Source organism: Haliotis asinina, chromosome 10, assembly GCF_037392515.1.
Source record: "Haliotis asinina isolate JCU_RB_2024 chromosome 10, JCU_Hal_asi_v2, whole genome shotgun sequence".
In the NCBI taxonomy this organism is placed as follows: Eukaryota; Metazoa; Mollusca; class Gastropoda; order Lepetellida; family Haliotidae; genus Haliotis; species Haliotis asinina.
The window spans coordinates 34,579,242-34,598,804 of NC_090289.1; the positions used below are offsets into that span (position 1 = coordinate 34,579,242).

Here is a 19,563-nt window from a genome sequence, read left to right on the forward strand (position 1 = left end):
TGCTCCAAGTGACGTCTGCTACAAGCAATACCCCAGTCTGCCTCCTTAAGAAAATGAATGAATACTGAGGAACTTGTATAGAGTAAGAAGCCCAGGATCAGATTGTTGTTTATCTACACGTGGTCTATGCTCCCTGGCGTCTGGTCTGCCGCGTGGTCTGAATGACACACAGTTGGAAAGTATGCCAGTGTAAAACATGAGACATAGGCTCACCTAATGGACAACTTGACCCTCAGGGGGGCATCGTGGCAACAGTGTTTACCTGTCAAGATCGCTTTCATACCTCCCGCTGATATTCTCCAAGTTAGTCAAGGTGTGTCACTTGTAAAAAAGGAAAAAGTATTTTTTTTACCCGTTGTTCCGGTGAGTCTGTTGGATTTACATTCAGTTCCCAAGACGACTTCAGGTTCAAGTTAAGTTGATCTTGTGAGAGGTTACAACAGCTGTGATATATACTTCCTTGTATTCTGGACCTTGGATATTTAACTAGTATTTCTTACACAGTGGGAAACTGACCAGCTGAGAGCAGTAACAATCAGTCCATTCTGACTGTGCTATCAGTCAAAGGTCCACTGGATATCATTTGTGGTGTTTATGTTTCTGAGTATCAACTTCATGTAAGTGGACATAACGAAGGAGTAGGTTACAAAAGCAAGGTTAGTATGTGTTTCTGTTACGGTTGTAGGTTGTTGTGGTGAACTTAAAACTTGAGACTTTCTGTCAGTGAATAATATACAGGTGGTTGCTCTGTGTGAACTGACAGATGTTTTCAGTTCCATTTTGTTGAAACCTTGCTTCCCTCAATGTGATTCCCATGCTTTTTGTCGCCACTGTACGCTACATTCACCATCCACCTACCAGACTTCTTTTGTTTTGAGTAGGGGCTGAATCATTGATAAATATTTTGCACAGGTGGTTTTCACAGGATTATGGGATTATAGAAGGGATGCTGAGGATGCAGTGGTTTAGAATGTTGACAGTGAGAGCTGACAGTCATGCCAGTGTGGAACGTGTTTACATTTTACTTTGTCAGAATCCACCTCAGCGTGAAAATTGTCCTAACATTTGAACAAGGGTATAGCCAGACTGCTCATTTGTAAATCTGTGTACAGTTGAACAATATGGGGAACAAAATTGGATCATCTGGGGAAAAGGACCTCGACTCTCCGGAGCCGAGGGGACGGAGTTGGTCTTTCCACGGGATTGTGTCACGAGCCCGAAAAGGCTCTAAGAGTCCTCATAGACAGAGAAGTTCTTCTCTATCCGATACGAGTAAGAGCAAAAAAGGTGGTGGAAAGACTACTGAAATGTCACCAACTTCCCAACGGGAAAGTTTGAAACAGTCACGGAATTCAGGTGAAATACCTTCGTCCGCTAGAAGGGAACTTTTCAAACAGTCAAGGAATTCTCGTGAAATTGCCCAGTCAGCTCAGCGTGAACTATTAAAACAGTTAGAACTTGCAGGTGACAAGAATGCACCAGTAGGATCGTTGAGAAAAGTAAGCCCTCTGCAGCAGTTTTCACAGGTAGCCGAGGCTGGATCGCATACCAAGCGCTCGCTGGAGAGTGACATGAAAACAGACGATGCAGGTATTGTGAGAAGCGGGCATAATGATAGGGGAGCTAAAGACCTCCCCCACACAACAGATTCCGGGTACAGTACTGCGTGCAGGAAACTTGTCAGTCACGACTCTGGTGACAGTGGTGATACGTCTGCTGCTCGATTCAGGGAGATCTCGCACTCCCTCTACAATGATAAGTTGCTTGAACTGTGTAAACGGCGAGGCTTAGCTAGTATGAACAGGGATCTGTCCATGTCTCAAAACAGCATGCTGATTACAATGTCAAGTCCAAATATTAAGAAGGGGAAATCACCTTCAGTTCACAGCCTAACTTCACATAAGTCGCATTATGTAAGCTCGGATGCTTTGTCCGAATTAGAACGGTCAATGGATCAAGATCATGATGAGTTTGATGAAGAGTATGATATACGTCCAAGGACCTACTCTGCAACAATTCTGGAACTTGGCAGCAGGAATAAAAGTCGAATTGCCATGGGTGCGACTAGTGCTAGGTTGCGTCATTTTCAAAGAGAGGCTTCATTTGATGGTGCTATTTCTACTAGTCCACGTAAAGAGGAGATTGCACAGGCACAGAGAATTCTTGTTGCCCGAGCATTAAAAACTGCAAGTCCAGTCAGTGAAAATTCTCCAAATGACAAGAACATGTCACGAGAAAATGAGCACTCAGGAATTCATGAAAGAAGTCGGATTTATGGGAGTCCGACTTCAGGTATGAATGTACCCCATAATTTCCGACATAAAGGTAATTTAAGTCCACTTCCAGAAATCCACGAAAATGGAACCTTAAGTTCAAGTGTACCAGTTCAATTTGGATTTCCTGGAAACAGTGGTGCCCCAACTTCCTATTCCGCAACGACAGACGACATGGACTTCAATCGCGAACGGAGTAGCAGTCTTTCGGTGATGTCTCCAAGAACACGCAGGAGCGTTCCTGCTAAGCTCAGTTCCTCCTCAATGCAACAATTGGAAGAAGAGGGTATGCGTGCAAGGAGCCATAGTATATCATCTTTGAGAGGCGGAATACAACCTCAGATTATTAGTGGTGCTTTGTTTTCACAAATTACTTCCCCTGACCGAGCATGGAATTACAGTGTTTCTTCATTGGCGGAATTACCTGTAACTGCTCATTATGCTAGGATGCCACTTCCACAAGGTAAGCTGTATGAATTTTTATCAAGCTTGAACGTTTTACATATTGGGTTTTCAGATAATGGTGTTAGTCAAACTATCAAAATTTGTCATGTCAGCATATTTGAATAAACAACAATCCATTATCGTTCAGATGTTGATGGTTTTAATCCAAATATCATAATCTGGCATACCCTGTTTGTATTAAGAAATGTTAATTCATTTTCAGATGCTTGTGCTTCAAGATGAATTTCAGAGTTGAAAATAGACGGTTTAGTTAATTAATCCATAACATTGATTAATGAAGCTGAATGAATGTTTATATTTAAACATGAATTATACAATTATACATCAATTACAGGGAAATATGTAATAACACTAAAATGTATTTATCTAAACTTTAAAAAATTCTTTCATTTAAACAGTGAATCTGTCATTAATTCTCATGGTTGTATGCCAGTATATATTTAAATGGTCTGTTTTCAAGAGTATGTCAGTGAGGTGTACAATGAGAGTATGTGTATGATATTCCAATAACCTCTTACCCTTTCTTATCTTACGTCCATATGACTCTCACATTCATCTATTTTTAATTAAATATGTTCTTGTGTATATGTCAGTGGTTTTAGTTGATATTTGAACCAGAATTAGCTTCGCGAAGGACGACAATATATGGATGAATTACTTCTTTACTACAGCAAGTGAGTTTAGTTTTAAGCCATACTCAGCAATATTCCAGCCATGTGGCGGCGGTCTGTAAACAATCGATTCTGGACCAGACAATCCAGTGATCAACAACATGAGCATCGATCTGCGCAATTGGGAACCAATGTCAACCAAGTCATTGAGCCTGACCACCCAATCCTGTTAGTTGCCTCATACAACAAACCATCTTTATTACAGTGAGAGCGACACTTTGGTATAGGTTCCGACACTATTATGAAGCAAGTGGCAGTGTTAGAACCTTATCCCAAACATTATTCTCACTGTAGTAAAGAAGTTGCTCAACCATATATTGTCATAACACTTCTAAATGCCTCTCAGAGAAGTCAGAACTACCTTGTCACCCAAGTCTTTGAGTGTCAGTCGTGAAGATCACAAGATACAGTTACAATCGATTGATTAAGTTTACTGAGGCACAGTTACCCAGTTGTACCTTTGAGTGTCATTTAGATGCACAGGGCATGTTTCTGAACAGCAGTTACGGTTTAGGAGAAGAGAACAAGTCCTCAGTGTTACCTACATTGTATATATACAGTAGGCCATTGTGTGGGTGTTCAGTCAAGTAATTACAGGTGATAAGACAGGTGAGACCTCATCATTCAAGAGAAGATGAAGCTGTGGTCGGATAATGCTGTTGTACATCTAACTTCTGCCTCATAAAAGAAACAAGAAACCATTTGAGGCTTTTCAAGTACTTCAAAGAATTAATATATTTTTATGTCTTAGGAGTGTTGGGGTAGCCTAGTGGTCAAAGCATTTGCTCATCATGCTGATGGACTGTGTTTGATTCCCCACATGGATACAGTGTGTGAAGCCCATTTCTGGTGCACCCCACCATGAAATTCCAGGAATATCGCTTAAAATGGCATAAAACCATACTTCTGCCTCATAAAAGAAACAAGAAACCATTTGAGGCTTTTCAAGTACTTCAAAGAATTAATATATTTTTATGTCTTAGGAGTGTTGGGGTAGCCTAGTGGTCAAAGCATTTGCTCATCATGCTGATGGACTGTGTTTGATTCCCCGCATGGATACAGTGTGTGAAGCCCATTTCTGGTGCACCCCACCATGAAATTCCAGGAATATCGCTTAAAATGGCATAAAACCATATTCTTTATTAAAAGAACTGCTCTTAACTGTTTTGTTGTAATATATCAGCAAGAAAAAGTTCAGTGTCATAATAAAATAGATTATTAAATTGTGAGAATAAAAATGTAATTACAGGTGTAATCTTTTGATTGTAATGAGACCTTCGTATGAAATATTTATTTTTGACCTCTAGGATGTGCTTAAACATGTTCTTGTTTGTTGACGTAAAAATGTCCCTTTTTGTTGGTGTGTTCATTGTTGTCATACAAGGAATCAGTTTCTGTGTTCAGTGTCCCTACTGAGATATGAAAGTTATGATTCATAATCTGGATCCATCACAAGACAATGCCAGAGATGATCACATTGCCATGGCTGTGACAAAACAACAAACAAAATATGTTTGTTCATATAGAAATAAAACGAAAGTGTGGTGGGTGTTCAGACTGGCTGACGTGGTTGACACTTGTCATCATATCCCGAATGCGAAGATTGATGCTTGTGCTGTTAATCACTTGATTGTTTGGTCTGGACTCAATTATTTACAAACTGCTGCCATATAGCTGCTGCGTGTGAAACAACAAACAAACCCCAGCTCACATGAGGTGAAGGATACCCACATTGTTTCATATGGCATAACAGTTTGACTGTAAGAATGTAAAAAATTAGATAGTCTTAAAATTCTTTTGATCAGTATATTCTTTGGTGATGACTAGTTGTTAGGAACATATCAGACTAGAAATAAAACACAGCAATTATGTGCTGGGCTTGAGCTTACGAAAGTATTCAGATCACCAAATATTGGGATTTGAGATAAGATTAGTTGTATGTAAATACTTTAGAAGTCCTATAAAGACGTGATATAAATATTTCGACAAGAGTTAGCGTCCCAAACATTCTTGGTAAATTTTGTCCACGCATGCAGTTTCACATTGAGGTGGAGAAGTGACTTGGTATGTGTATGTGCTTGTTTTAACATTTGTGTACTAGGAATATGTTTAGTATGTGATACTTATGGTTAAATAAAAAAAAGTAAAATGCCTCTTGGGCATTGCCGCGTCACTTTTAATTCTGCTTGTAACAATTTTTTGGCCCCGATCATCCACTATGAGAATGAGTGTCTGTAAGCGCGAATGTGACTAGACCTTCAACTCATTAACACGTGCTAAACTTCCCAAGCTGTATTTCTGAGAGAAAAAAATAAAATATGTTCTTCCCTCATCACATTTTTTTTCTATAAAAAATTTGAAAAAGTCATACTGCCCTAGAAACATTTAATTTTTGTATGCAGCCTAACCAGTCATCTGTATCTCAAATCAGGTATAATGGCCATAAGATTACAACACGGATTTAAAATAGAAATCCCACACTTTGATTATTTCAAAACAGAAGATGATTAAAATCTAAGATAACATTTCATAGAAACTTTGGCTTGTTACTACATAACTTCTGGGTCGGGCATCAAGGCATGTCCTGAAGTATATTCTGTCACCCTGACCCTGAAGCAAATGTTTTGAAGAAAGCCCACGCACGTCCAGAAAATGTAAATGGCTCCTTTTCATTACATAATTTATCTCTTTTTACTATGTTTTTTTTCTTCTGTAAATTGCCCGTTTCAGAGTCTAGTTGTTAGTACTTTTTCTAGTCTTGTTCTGGTTGCCTGTGTCAGCAGTTCAATTGTAAACGCAAATTTGTACAACTATATTTCAAAATTGTAACCTTCTAAGCATTCACTTCCAAATTATTGATTGTTTTGGGGTTTTGGGGTTTTTTTTAGTTAAATCTTTAGAAAACCAACTAGAATGATTGCAGATGCTGAAATGCACCTATTTTACATATATTGGATATGTGTTTATTTGAGGTAATATGGTATTAGCAGGTCAGATCGTGTGATGACACAAAGTGACACAAATTGAAATTAGCATAAACTAACATGAAGCTTGTCCACGTCTTCAGTGGGTGTTACCATTTTCTGCTGTTGTGATTTTCTGGTGTTAAAAGCTAGGGCCGGTTATTAATCTCAGATTTCACTTTCGCTTTTATGAAAACTGAGTAGGAACAAAAAGTGTGTATATCCTTTTCAGAGCATGAGTGTTTTTTAACATTTTTCGTTTTGTTGATTATTGTTGTTACATACATTTGTTTGGAGGGGGACCAGGTGGGATGGAGGGTACTTTTTACCTTTGAAAGTCTGCTTTCAAGTGAAATAATCACCAGCTGATCCATAATAACATGCAAAATTGTTGTGCAAATGGAAAACAAGATAAGAGCAGAATGTCGGTAGTGAAAGGTTTGAAAAGGAAATTTTAAGAAGGACTATTAATTTCAAGATTAAGGCAGAAGTTGAAGGTTGATGGTAATAGCTAGTCTTCCAAGTTTAAGAAATTAAATTGAAAGAAATGAAAAGGAGCCTACCTCAAATCTGAAATGATATCATGAGTCTAGACTGTCTCAAATTAAGCATTCTTCTCGACTACTTTTGGCTTTTATTTTGCGTTTGGTACATATGTATTTTTAGATAAGATTACTCTGTTTCTAGGACTAAAAGTGTAAGCTATAAACCAGAAATAGATTTCTATGACCTAAGTTTTCAGACAATATGCTGAATGACTAAGCTTTTCATCCATTGTATTAAAAGACTATGTATATACATATAGATATGTATAATACTATGGTCTGTCTCTTGATGGGAAATACGTAAAACTATTATTATAACTGGGTATGTGTTATTAACTACTACTTGCATGGCAACTGTTCACATACTGCTTTGTCATTACTTTCTGGTCAAGATGACTTGCACATCTGTTTATGACATTAAAATCTAGCTTTTAAACTGCATCAAGAATATTGAAATATAGTGAATGGTAATTTTTGTCTAAACATACAATGACAAAGTTCAGCCTTATTGATGCACAGTTTCATGGTGTATAAGGACCTCAGAGTTCTATGAAATATCTGTGAGAATGAAAGAAACTAAAACCAGTCTCAAGGTGAATGAGGTATTTTTAACTTTACTTGATGTCAGCCATCACAGACAGTTTTTTCTACACAATATTCAAATAGAAAAAAGTTTCTTTGAACTTGCAGGGACTATCTAATTTGAATTAGGATTAACTCTTAACCCTTTAAGTCTGGAAAGATTATACAGAGATTACATGTTATGCAATATTTACATATTGGATAACATGCTTCAGGAGTTAATTGCTCAGTGACTTCATTCATGTACAGGTGTGCAGAAATAGGGATTAAGGTCTCTTTGTGGATTTATGAGGCTGGAGACAACTTGGAAGGCACTTTATCTCTTTCTGGATTGTATATGTTAGTGTATTATCACTTTTACAGCCCAGATTGAAAAATACCTAGTGGTTAAAGCGTTCACTTGTCATGCCCAAGACCCAGGTTCGATTCCCCACATGGGCACAATGTGTGAAACCTGTTTCTTGTGTCCTCCATGGTGATGTTGCTGGAATATTGCTAATAGCGACATAAAACTACATTTGCTCACTCGCTCATGTTTTAGTCTAGAAATGAAGAGATATCCTGGGCCCCTTAAATGTTTTAAGACAATTAATTTAAAAAGTATTTTATTTCCAAATATTTTTTTTTTGTCCTTTATTCTAAGATGCTGACAGTCTTGTAAACATGTGAATACACATTCAGTCTGTTAACTTTCTTTGCCTTTGATCAAAGTTGGAATAGGTCTTCATCAACCAGTGCTTATTGTAAGAGGTGACTAACTGGATCTGTTGGTCAGTGTTACTGACCAAATTAATGCTGGAGTTGTATCTCAGTCATGATGCACCCATGAAGGTTCCCGGCGTAGAATAGGCCTTCAGCAACCCATGCTTGCCATAAAAAGACGACTATGCTTGTCATAAGAGGCTACTAACGGGATTGAGTGGTCAGGCTCGCTGACTGGTTGACACATGTCATCGGTTTCAAATTGCGCAGATCGATGCTCATGTTGTGGATCACTGGATTGTTTGGTCCAGACTCGATTATTTACAGACTGCCGCCATATAGCTGGAATATTGCTGAGTGCGGCATAAAACTAAACTCACTCAAGCAAGAAAGCAAGCAAGCAAGCAAGCAAGCAAGCAAGCAAGCAAGCAATCATGATGCTTATGTGAGTCACTGTATTGTCTGACCCAAATTATTATTTACGTTTCATGGTAATATAAAGGCAATATTATTGAATGTGACATTAAGCTCGTTAAAGTTCATATTTTCGGTCCATTCCCTCTGGTATAGATATACTTAAGGGAACAAATAAGGGAACACATGAAAGTACAGGTGTTCCTTTATTCTTCTCAAGGTTTCTTCTCAAAGTATGTATTGCATTGTGAGTGAATTTCTTGGTTATTAAAAGAGGAAAACTTGTACTTTCATGTTATCTTATTCGTTTCCATGAGTATGTTATGTAATTGGGCAAATTCTTTTTAATTTGACCCAATAATATGTTTCTAGAAAGCCTGTAAGTCCCTCCATTTAGGCAACAGAATCTGGTACTGGAGGTCAGAATGGGGATGAGATACACCTCATGCCTTTTGATAGAGATTGGATAGCATGATGAAATAACACCTGGCCTGATAATGAAGATGTAAAGATGCAACAATTTGCCAACACCGAGTGTTAAAACCAGAGGATATCTACAGGTTTAGGTATTTAATTTAGTGTGTTTGGCAAGACCAGGTGTGTTTTCAAACAGGGACAAGATAGGAACAGGTGCAGAAGTACAACAAGGGATCTCTCAGAGTGAAGTAAAAAAAAGTGTCAATCCTGTGCATACAAACAGGATGGCTGCCTCAAATATGGCCGATGTGGTCTCTAGAGGAAGGGGGTCACTAGGCAGCCAGGCAGTCCATGATAAAAATATATAAATCAGATAGAAACAGATGACTGTTTAATTTGAAATGGCGACAAGAAACTGATCAAAATATAAACACAATTCATTTTGTGTGATGGATTCTCAGAAAGAGTTTGGCCGAGAAAATGGTTCACTGGCTTTGAGGCAAACATGGATGCTTCTGGTTGTTTGATGATGAAAAATATTGCAAGTGATTCGGTGGCATTTGGTTGATTAACAAAGTATAAGTTTTAGTGTTGGTTTTTCTACACTACCCACATTTACAAACTACAGCTTTTGATTGGTTGATGAGAGAACTGGTTAGTTTTGTGAGCAGACATTGCACCTGGCATTGTTGATATACTACTAGCATATAATATGGGCATACCTTATACTATTGTATGGATCAACTGGTTGTACTTTAGTATAATTTAAAAAAAATAAAAATCAATTTTGCCTATTCAGAAGATATGTCCTAGGTTTATATTGGCTAAAACTGTAAAGTTTCAAGAATATTTTATAGTTTCTATTTTGCTCCATATGTACTTCATAAAATGTCGAAGGAAAAATACTTTTAAAGGAATATTACTTTGACTGTTGATTTATTTTTTCCCCTCCTGCCTCTAGGTTTTCTGAGGACAGATATCCGTAAACAAGAAATACTATTGGTCTGACCTAAGAATTTATTGCAATGAGTATTTTTGTTTATGTGGTGTCATGAGTGTAAAACTTGTGCCAACACTTTGCATGAATCCATGATGGTATGCACATTGACTAAGAATGCATTTTACGTTCATACCTGAATAAAGTAAAACCTGAGGCAGACAAACTGGTAGTTGACAGCATGAGGAAACTCAAACTGTCAGCAACTTGTTTGTCAGCTCTAATAGGTTAACTGTTCTGATACTTTGAATAGTTAGAGTTAGCCTTACAAGATAAGGGATATCAGAGTTGGCTTCACACTTGCAGGTTTATAGGTAATCAAACACAGTTAAGAGTTACAAGAGGACGCTTGAACTGCTGAGCTCCCTCATCGCATCCTTAGTTAAATAAGGTAGCATGAATATGAATGAGCATTATGTATATACTGGAGAAATAGTGGGTGACAAGAATATGTTTTCCACAGACTGTTGCTTAAAGCATGTTCAGTCTGGTGATGACTTCATATAGATCAGGTTATAATATGGTGTCTACGACACGTTTTTCAACTGCGGTTATCAACTTCAGACCAATTGTAAATAAATGCAAATTGCTGATGAGGCAGACTACAGCTGCGCTTGATGTTCAAGACCAAATTCTGCTGGACTAAATCATTCATGTTTTATTGTCATTTATCTATTGGGCATGCCTTGTGACTTCCTTCAGAGTTGCTGATGCAGCATAATCCTCTCTCGTCCTGGAGGATATCTCACAAACAATGGAAGCTTGGCTGTGGGTGCCTTCGACCTGAATGGTTTCAGACGCCTGTAGTTGGATGTAAAACTTTCCAGTCAGACGAACAGCTTTGTAACAGGCCTCATCTCCTTGATGGGAAGCAGTGGTTGTTCCAACTGTATATTTATCTGTGTCTGTTGTAGGTCTCTACGACCTGTCTCCCATGGTTACTATACAGACAGCAGGATATACCACAGTTATACCACAGTTAACTAGGATATACGACACTTGTAATCTGATAGTGCAACACCTTGCTTTCGTCTTCCTTGATTACATTACCTCAACTTTTCAGCTGTTACATATATGCATTGCCGCCCACTTAGTACTTGGGTTAGCCCAGTGGTTTGGATACAGTATATAATACAAATGTTTGATTCCTAATATGTGTTGTTTGTGTAAAGCCAGTGTACTGTGTCCCCATTTATGCTGCAAACTCACTCACTCACTTATATACTTGTTCTGCAAGTGTTTGGGTTACTTTCATTAGATCATTTTAAATTTGTTGAAATAGTATTTCATATTTTATCTGATTTCAAACATTGTTATACAGGAATTAAGGGTGATTTTCATTTTAACTATGGAAAGCTACATGCTCCTAGTAGAGGAAATAAAATGAATCCCTTCTTTTATCCGTCTATGTTCTTGAAATTTGTTACTGAACTGAAAGCTAGGGTATTTTTAATGATATAATGACGATCATTAGATTAAATGATGACATATCTGGTTCCAAACATCCTTACATAGAAAATGGTATCAGTTCTTATTTCACGTCCTTGGAAAGGATGTAAATTGGGATTCCTAAATGCATCTACTCTCAATGAATTTGTATGCATCATGAAATTTGGGGTCATTTCCTATCAAATAAGCTGAATTTGCTCAAACACTGAGGATTGAGTAGAGACCTGTTTTTGTGCTATATGTACCTATATATACCAGTAAGGGTTTACATCAGTCTGAAGTCAGCACTATAGGGTAACCTTCAGACAAGTTGATACAGTCACTACAGCACTCAAACATACCATATATTTCCCTTGTCCTTTCTTAATCGCCCACCCATTCTACGCATCAACTTTCAGACTAATAAACATCAGCTTTGCCGCTTCATCCCTGTGATCTCCCTTTAAGTCTACCAATCGGAACTGGTTCCATCAGGTGAGGCTGGTTTGAAACCCAGGCATCTCTCTCTGGGTCTCTCTCCTCGCCTGACTTTGATCCACGAACGAGAATTACTACAGGTCAAGGACCTCTTTTCAAGGCGGGGGAAATCGTGTTGGGGATTAAGGCAATTGGTTGGATTATTCCTAGGAGATGATAGGCCTCTATTATGATAGATATTTTATCTGTTATTTGGGTGATAATGGCAGTGGTGTTTCTGGAAGGATCATTATTAGGGTCGTCAATGCTCGCCTTACATTTTTTGGTTGTATGTCAATCAGCATCTTCTTATCAGTTATATGGTGTGGAAATTTGACAGGTTGTATTTGATGTTAATCATATTCAGTATATTTCAGTCACATTAAACTCAAAGAGACAACTAATTTTGTTTTCATTATTGACATAGTTTGTTAAATGCCTTAGAAACTCAAGGAGACTACTAATCATATTTTCATCACAACTGAAGGTTGTTTGATACCTTTGAAACTCAAAGAGACCACTAATTTTATTTTCATCGTAACGGAAGGTAGTTCAATGCTTTGGAAACTCTAAGAGATCACTAATTTTATTTTAATCATTACCATAGTCCATAAGCACCATTTTACCAAAGTGTACAACAAATTTCCTTTACCAAAATACAGTTTTTCAATTCATTATAAGTTTGTTTCTTCAAAACTTAGTTTTCTATATGTCGAATGGTAATCTCATTGCAGTAGCCAAGATTTTACGTACAGGTTTAGGGTAATGATTTTCATTAGTTTGAAGTTCTCTAGAGGCAGGACTTAAGTAGACTGGAGGCATCCATTTTTCAGGTTTTGCAGTGAAAGTAGCAATGATAAGGTGTTCAATAATTTGGTAGAATTGATAATTTCCATGTATATACTTCAAGAATTTATGAATCTTAAAGATATAATTTTCTCACCGAAAATGATATTGGGAACAGGAGATAGCATACCAATCAGTTATCACTTCCTTTTTGGGGCCTCTAGTTGTATGAATAAATTAGTTCAGTATATTGCTCATAAGTGAATCTGTTTGTCAAGGCAGTCCCATTTACTGCTTAAGAAAGTAATCACTGATTCACTCCCTCACTCACTCCTTCACCCTCTCAGGCACTCACTCACACACTCACCCTCTCAGGCACTCACCCATTCACTCACACACTCACCCTCTCAGGCACTCACCCATTCACTCACTCACACACTCACCCTCTCAGGCACTCACCCATTCACTCACACACTCACCCTCTCAGGCACTCACCCATTTACTCACTCCCTCACCCTCTCAGGCGCTCACCCATTCACTCACACACTCACCCTCTCAGGCACTCACCCATTCACTCACACACTCACCCTCTCAGGCACTCACCCATTCACTCACACACTCACCCTCTCAGGCACTCACCCATTCACTCACTCACACACTCACCCTCTCAGGCGCTCACCCATTCACTCACACACTCACCCTCTCAGGCACTCACCCATTTACTCACTCCCTCACCCTCTCAGGCGCTCACCCATTCACTCACTCACACACTCACCCTCTCAGGCACTCACCCATTTGCTCGCTCACTCCCTCAGCCAGGCACTTGCTCCCCACAACTGCACAGAAATCAACATATGAGAAAGAAAAACATCAAAATAATATTGGATTACAAAAAATGTTTTTAGTGTTTATATGAGTGATAGATTTCATTTAGATAGATATCTGAAGTTGACATCTCTCTTATCAGCATTGTTTATATACCAACTTGACCATTAAGCACCTAGTCTTTTGATGTGAAGTACCATTAAGTCTCATCGGCCACCAAAATCCATTCTTCATTACAGTATGTAGAATTTCTCCCAGTGTCGGATTAAATTGCAGCATGCCACATTAAGGCGGGGCATGGTTACAGCACAGTTTCTTTGATGTTGTCGTTATCAATTGTCCCATCTACCTGTGCAGGTAAAAATGGCTACTTGTGCATTACGGCAGGAATTCGCCACAGGTGTGTGGGAAACGGTGGTCTAAGGACCTAGGGAGGTATGCTGCATGATTCATAACAACAGTGGTCGGAGGAATTCGATTTACATACCAAGCCCAAGGTGGTGACATTTCAATTACAATTTCAACATGTTTTTTTTTTCTTTTTCTATTTCACAATGGGAGTAAATGATACACACAAAGTTAATCTTTCTTCCTGTCATGCTTTTTAGGTGACTACGTTGTCATTTTCAACCGTCTTGGTTCTTTTCCTGTTTCAAGGAGCTGCCAACTATCCCAACTCACTGTATAGCCAGGCAACCAAACAATAAGCCTTTGATTGCATTTTTTCATTTTTTTCTAAGACCACATAAATCAAAATGACTGACAATAAACTTGTTTATGTGATGTTATCAATGTGTTATACCTCTATACCTGTTCATAGTTGGGTGTTTTATTGAAAACATGAAATTGTTTCCTTTGTTGAAAATTGTTATAGATTTATCTTGCCTGAACAAATGAGACATTATAGGAAGGTAACAATAACGTTTTATGTCAAGTTATAAACATTCATCTGAAGATTTCTTGATGATTAAAGTTTCGCGTGTCTTCTATGCCTTAAACTGGGGTGGTTCAAGTGAGTGAGTGAGTGAATTAGTTTAAGATAAGATCACACTTATTGTCCCACAAGGGAAATTTTTTTGCATTCATAGAGCCAATACAAAGCATATAGCACAAATAATTTAAAGTATATGTACACAGTGTCAAGCTAATCAGAATATAATAATGAATCATAACATAATGATTGTAGGTTATGTATTTCACTCACTCACTCAATCTGTATCAATAGTGACTGCAAGTGAATGGCACAAAATACCCTTCACTCACTCCCTGCAGTCGTATGAGATACAAGGATGTTTTAGAAATGTAGCCAAAAGTACTCTCAAGTCAAGTAAATGTTAAGTGAAATTTCTTCTCTCCAGTTTTGACAAATGATCATGGAAGGTTCTGTGATGTTTCCACCTCATCTGAGCGCCAGGTGTTCACCTGTAACTAATCACCATACCTGAGTGGCTAGGTAGCCGGGCAATGGCCAATGAAACAAGGCTTCATGCTACTGGTGGTCAGTCTGCCCAAGGATACGACTGATTACTTACCCTTGACTAAGTTTTGTAACCGTATCAAAGATAAACAGCTTCTGGTAGTGCTGCTGCCTTTGAAGTAAAGTTTTATTCTTTGTGTGCCATTACTTTCTGTCACTCAGGTGCCAGCAGATAGGCTTGCCAGGCCAACCAGAAATCACACTATGTATATTTATAGTGTTTAAACTTTTGACTAAATCTGATTTTTCAACCTTGGTATTTCATAGCTCTTAGACCTTTTTTTAATCTTTAAACTTAAGTATATGCGAAACCTCAGACAACCTCATTATTGCAGAATTATCTTTAGTGGGACTAATATAAATTTCTTTTAGGGCTTGGTATAATGAAACAGTATTTTTTGTATGTAAAATCAAATTTGTAATTTCAGCGAAAAAAAACATATTTTGTTTCAACACAAACACACCCCATGACCTATACTTGACTGCCCTGAATGTTTTATCATATTAATATGTTGTGACATCTGTTGCCATGCCAACTAAGTCCAATAATCTGTTGAACAAAGGTACTGTGAAAGTAGGCCTATGTCAGCTGATAGTACATGAGATCGGACAGTTGGCAGGATTGTCATGGCAGTGGTGTATTGTGTGCTGACCATATAGGTGTTTTGGTTGACCAGTGGAGATGACAGGTAGACATCTACTGATTACATCGGGTGACAGGTGTGCATGTCAGATACAGTTTCAACATGGCAGTGTTTAGACGTGTGTCTGTCATATAAACATAGGATCTGTCTGACATGTTGGTGGTTCTAGGTTGTTGTTGTTGTTTTGGGGGCTTTTTTGAAAACAAATAAATAAATTGCTTGTTTGAAGCAGCAGTGAAAAGATATAATATCCCTACTACAAATGCACATTCCATCAGTTTAATATAACAGAAGGCCCTTAGTTTTGGAAAGGGACACAGGTGGACATGCTGGTTCAGGTTCTGAATTGCTTCCCTTTGTTGAACCAGAAACCAGTGACATCATGATGCCATAGAATTAATTACAGAAGTTACTGAGGACCTTTTCATGAGATACTGAGTGAGTGAGTTAAGCTTTATGGTGCACTACAACCATTTGGAGGCATTCTGTAAATAATTGAGTCTGGACCAGATAATCTAGTGATCAAATACAACTGGTTGTGTATTCTACTCATAAGAAAGTAAAGCATTTTTTTGTACATATACATGACCACCGATACTTTGTTTTGACATATGGGGAACGGTAATGTAGCCTAGTTTAGGTATTTGTTCATCAAGCTTAAGGCTGTGGTTCGATATCCCACATGGGTACAAAGTGTGAAGCCTTTTTCTAGTGAGACCTGCCATAATATTGCTAGAATATTGCTAAAAGTAGCATAAAACCCAACTCATACACTCACAGACATGACACACCAGATTAATATTTATTGCTTGACAAATTGATTGGTGTTCTTTGACTTAGTGGGAGTGGTCTACTTAAACAACTGCTTTAGATTTATCAGGGTATATATTTGCAACAGAAATAGTCATTAATGAACCCTTTGACTTATTCATGGGTCAGGCTGTGCTGGGGTATTGTGGATGAGATTATCACGTGTGGAATTCTGCCTTTGCACTTCTTTCTGATACCGTCTTGTGATGCTACAACAAAGGGAGGTAATTAACTCATCACATCAAGTACCACCACTCTTATGTGATTAGATCATTAGTCTTGCCTGATAGTACCATGACAGCTAAGAATGCTTTTGTTGTACTGTCATCAATAAGGGTCTAATGGATGAAGTCAGTAGAAAAAAATGTAGACTTTAAAATCTCAAAGGTGCTTGTTTTCCTAAAAATAATAGTTTAGGGGTTTTTGATACAAGAAATCTGACTTGTAGCCATAATATACTGGCATCTTCTTATGTATTTTTACTTTGATATGTAGGCTTATAAACTTTCTATGGTGTTTATTTTACTAATATAATTCCCATATTTAAAATAATTCTGTGTTTTAATGGAATTTTTAACTTGTTTTGTTCCCATTAAAGACTGCTGATTGCCATATGAAGACATGCCACTTGCCAACACACAATACCTAGAAGTTAGTAGGTCTTCCATTCATTGTTACAAAAATGCTTGAAATATCTAAAGCAAACAAAAATATTCTATGGCAAGTAAGAAACAAAGAGATTCTCATTAAATTTACAGTTTCAGAGACTGTACAAAGGCAAAGTTTTTCTTGAAACACCCTTTAAGTATGGCATGAAGTAGTTTCTAAACAGACAAATTAAATTAAAAGTTTGTAGACAGGAAGGAAGTCTTTCCTGGATCGGTAAAGAGTCAGGTTTTTGGAGCTGGTTCCTTCTAAAAGGCTTCAGTACTTCTTTAATTGATTTGTCTGGTCCTTTGATGTTTGACTGCAGTGCTTGTCAGCGTGACATGATTGGGAAATGACCATGACTTCATCACACAGAGCACTGTTGTTAGGTGTGTGAATGTAATATACTGAACAGAAAAAGAAACACACTTTTCGTAAAAACGAAATCTCATAAAAGGAAGCATTCATGTTTATGTCTTCTATTTAAAAACGTGACAAAAATCTAGAGTTGTATTTCTTTTGCTGTTCAGTATCGTCATGGCAGTGCTATTCAAGTGGTTGTCTCATGCAGGTGGTAGACCTTCAGGGATCAGTACATCGTTAGTTAGCCTTGTGGCTGAGGTGTTCAGACTCATGCTGATGATGGTTTAAGTCCTGTCGTCATGGGTTTCTCCTTCCAAATGAGGGTATGTTTTTCAGAAAAATTATTATTCACTCAGTGAATCTGTCAGCTAAACATGGAATCTGAAATGTTGATTTTGGCTTCATGAGCCAAACTTTCTTCCTCCTTCTTAAAAGAAGTTCAGAATGTCAGATTTGGTTTGTCTGGTCCAGACTCAAACTCCTTGCAGAATATAGATCTATTTAAGTGATTTCCAAGGTTAATTCCTTGACAGTCTTGTTTGCATGTGAGAGTCAGCATTTAATCTTCAGCAGTGAAAGGAAAGGGTTTATGGTCATTAATGCGAATATCAAAATATAAGTTTCCTCAGATACTGTACCACCATGTCATTTGTGATCAAGCCCTTGACTAACAGTTCTGGGAATCAGAAGTGTTTCAGATTTAGACTAATGCTTTGTCGCTGAATATCTGTAATTGTTATTTATTAATAACAAATTAAATTGAAAAGGAGTCCCATGGAGATCCAGGATTCTGAACCTGGGGAAATCTCGACCTATTTGATTTTGGGCTTTACACTGCAGGGGAGCTAGGCTGCAGGAAAAATAATCTGGTTCAGGAACTATTAGACAGACTATTTTAAGCTCTGCAATTGGTTGTAAAGAATTGAAACTCCTTGATGAGACAGAAATGTATGATCGCAGTTGGAATCCAACTGGAGTTATGATTGTTTATTGCCAGCCCATATCTGTTATCATAGGTTTCTCTAAAGTGGCAAATAAATGTCTGAGACATATATCAGCTTGACTCTCCACCCACATGAAGCATACATGCCTTGAAATAGTTGGGACACATTTGAAGCAGTGTTAAACCATCGTCACTGACTGATTTGTTCATGTGAACCCTCACAGCTTCGTTTGAATGTGTTATAAACCTCTTCATTGTGACATTGTACCATTCATTAAGGGTGTTTAGGTTCCTCCAGGAGACTAAGGTTTCAAATAACCCCAGGAGATAACCCTTATATATCCCAGACTGGAGAGGTTTGCAGATATGGTACACAGTATGGCTGGTCTGATGCTAGGTTTATAGTAAGGATTAACTCATGACAAGATGGATTTCCCAATAACTCAAACAGGTTGGTAATTATGAGTCTGGACTCCATTGATGAGCAGGGAAGCGGGTTTAGGGAAGATAAGACTCCAGCACATCAGCCATAACTTACCTCACAGATACCACACAAACCAGGTGTAGTTTCAGGTTAGGTTATCGCTGCCAAGGTGTTAACACCAAGAGGCTGTACGTTTTGTAATATAGTCATTATCTTTGCTAAAATCACATGATCACACAATCATTCTTGCCTGAGTTCTTCCTTGAAGCAGCAAGAGGTATCGTGTGATTTGAGCTATGCTGCCTTGATGAAGGCAAGAAGTATCGTGTGATGTGGTAGTAACACAGACATGTTGTGTCTTCAAAGATTCTGATTCTGTTAGATTACAAGGTTGAACCAACTTCATCCTGGGCTATCTTAAAGGATCTGTTTTTGACTTGACGCCAGTGCCCAAAATGTCATTATGGTAGTCAATTACTGTTCTTTGATTGGATAACTTCATTTTGAGGAAAGTCAAGACTCCCATGTATCATTATCATGGATTATCATGATTCTGATAAACTGTCATATACATATGTATGATAAAAGTTTGATTATATATTTAAAAATACTTCTAAAATAGCCAACGACATGCACTCACTGCCTGAGGTGGAAAATATATTTCAGTCATATGCATTACAGATGTAACAACATGATAATCACTGCTTCC

At 37.9% G+C, this 19,563-nt stretch overlaps 1 protein-coding gene across 4 annotated transcripts in view; it reads left to right on the forward strand.

The window, feature by feature from the left end:
• The first annotated feature begins 395 nt into the window (after positions 1-395).
• LOC137298007 (protein TANC1-like) overlaps positions 396-19,563 on the forward strand; it is a 128,709-nt gene continuing 109,541 nt past the window's right edge. For all 4 annotated transcript variants that reach the window (XM_067830027.1, XM_067830028.1, XM_067830029.1 and 1 more), the window contains exon 1: positions 396-2,736. In XM_067830027.1, the coding sequence (XP_067686128.1) occupies positions 1,122-2,736 (1,615 nt within the window). In that variant the 5' untranslated portion in view covers positions 396-1,121. The remainder of the gene's footprint in view (positions 2,737-19,563) is intronic.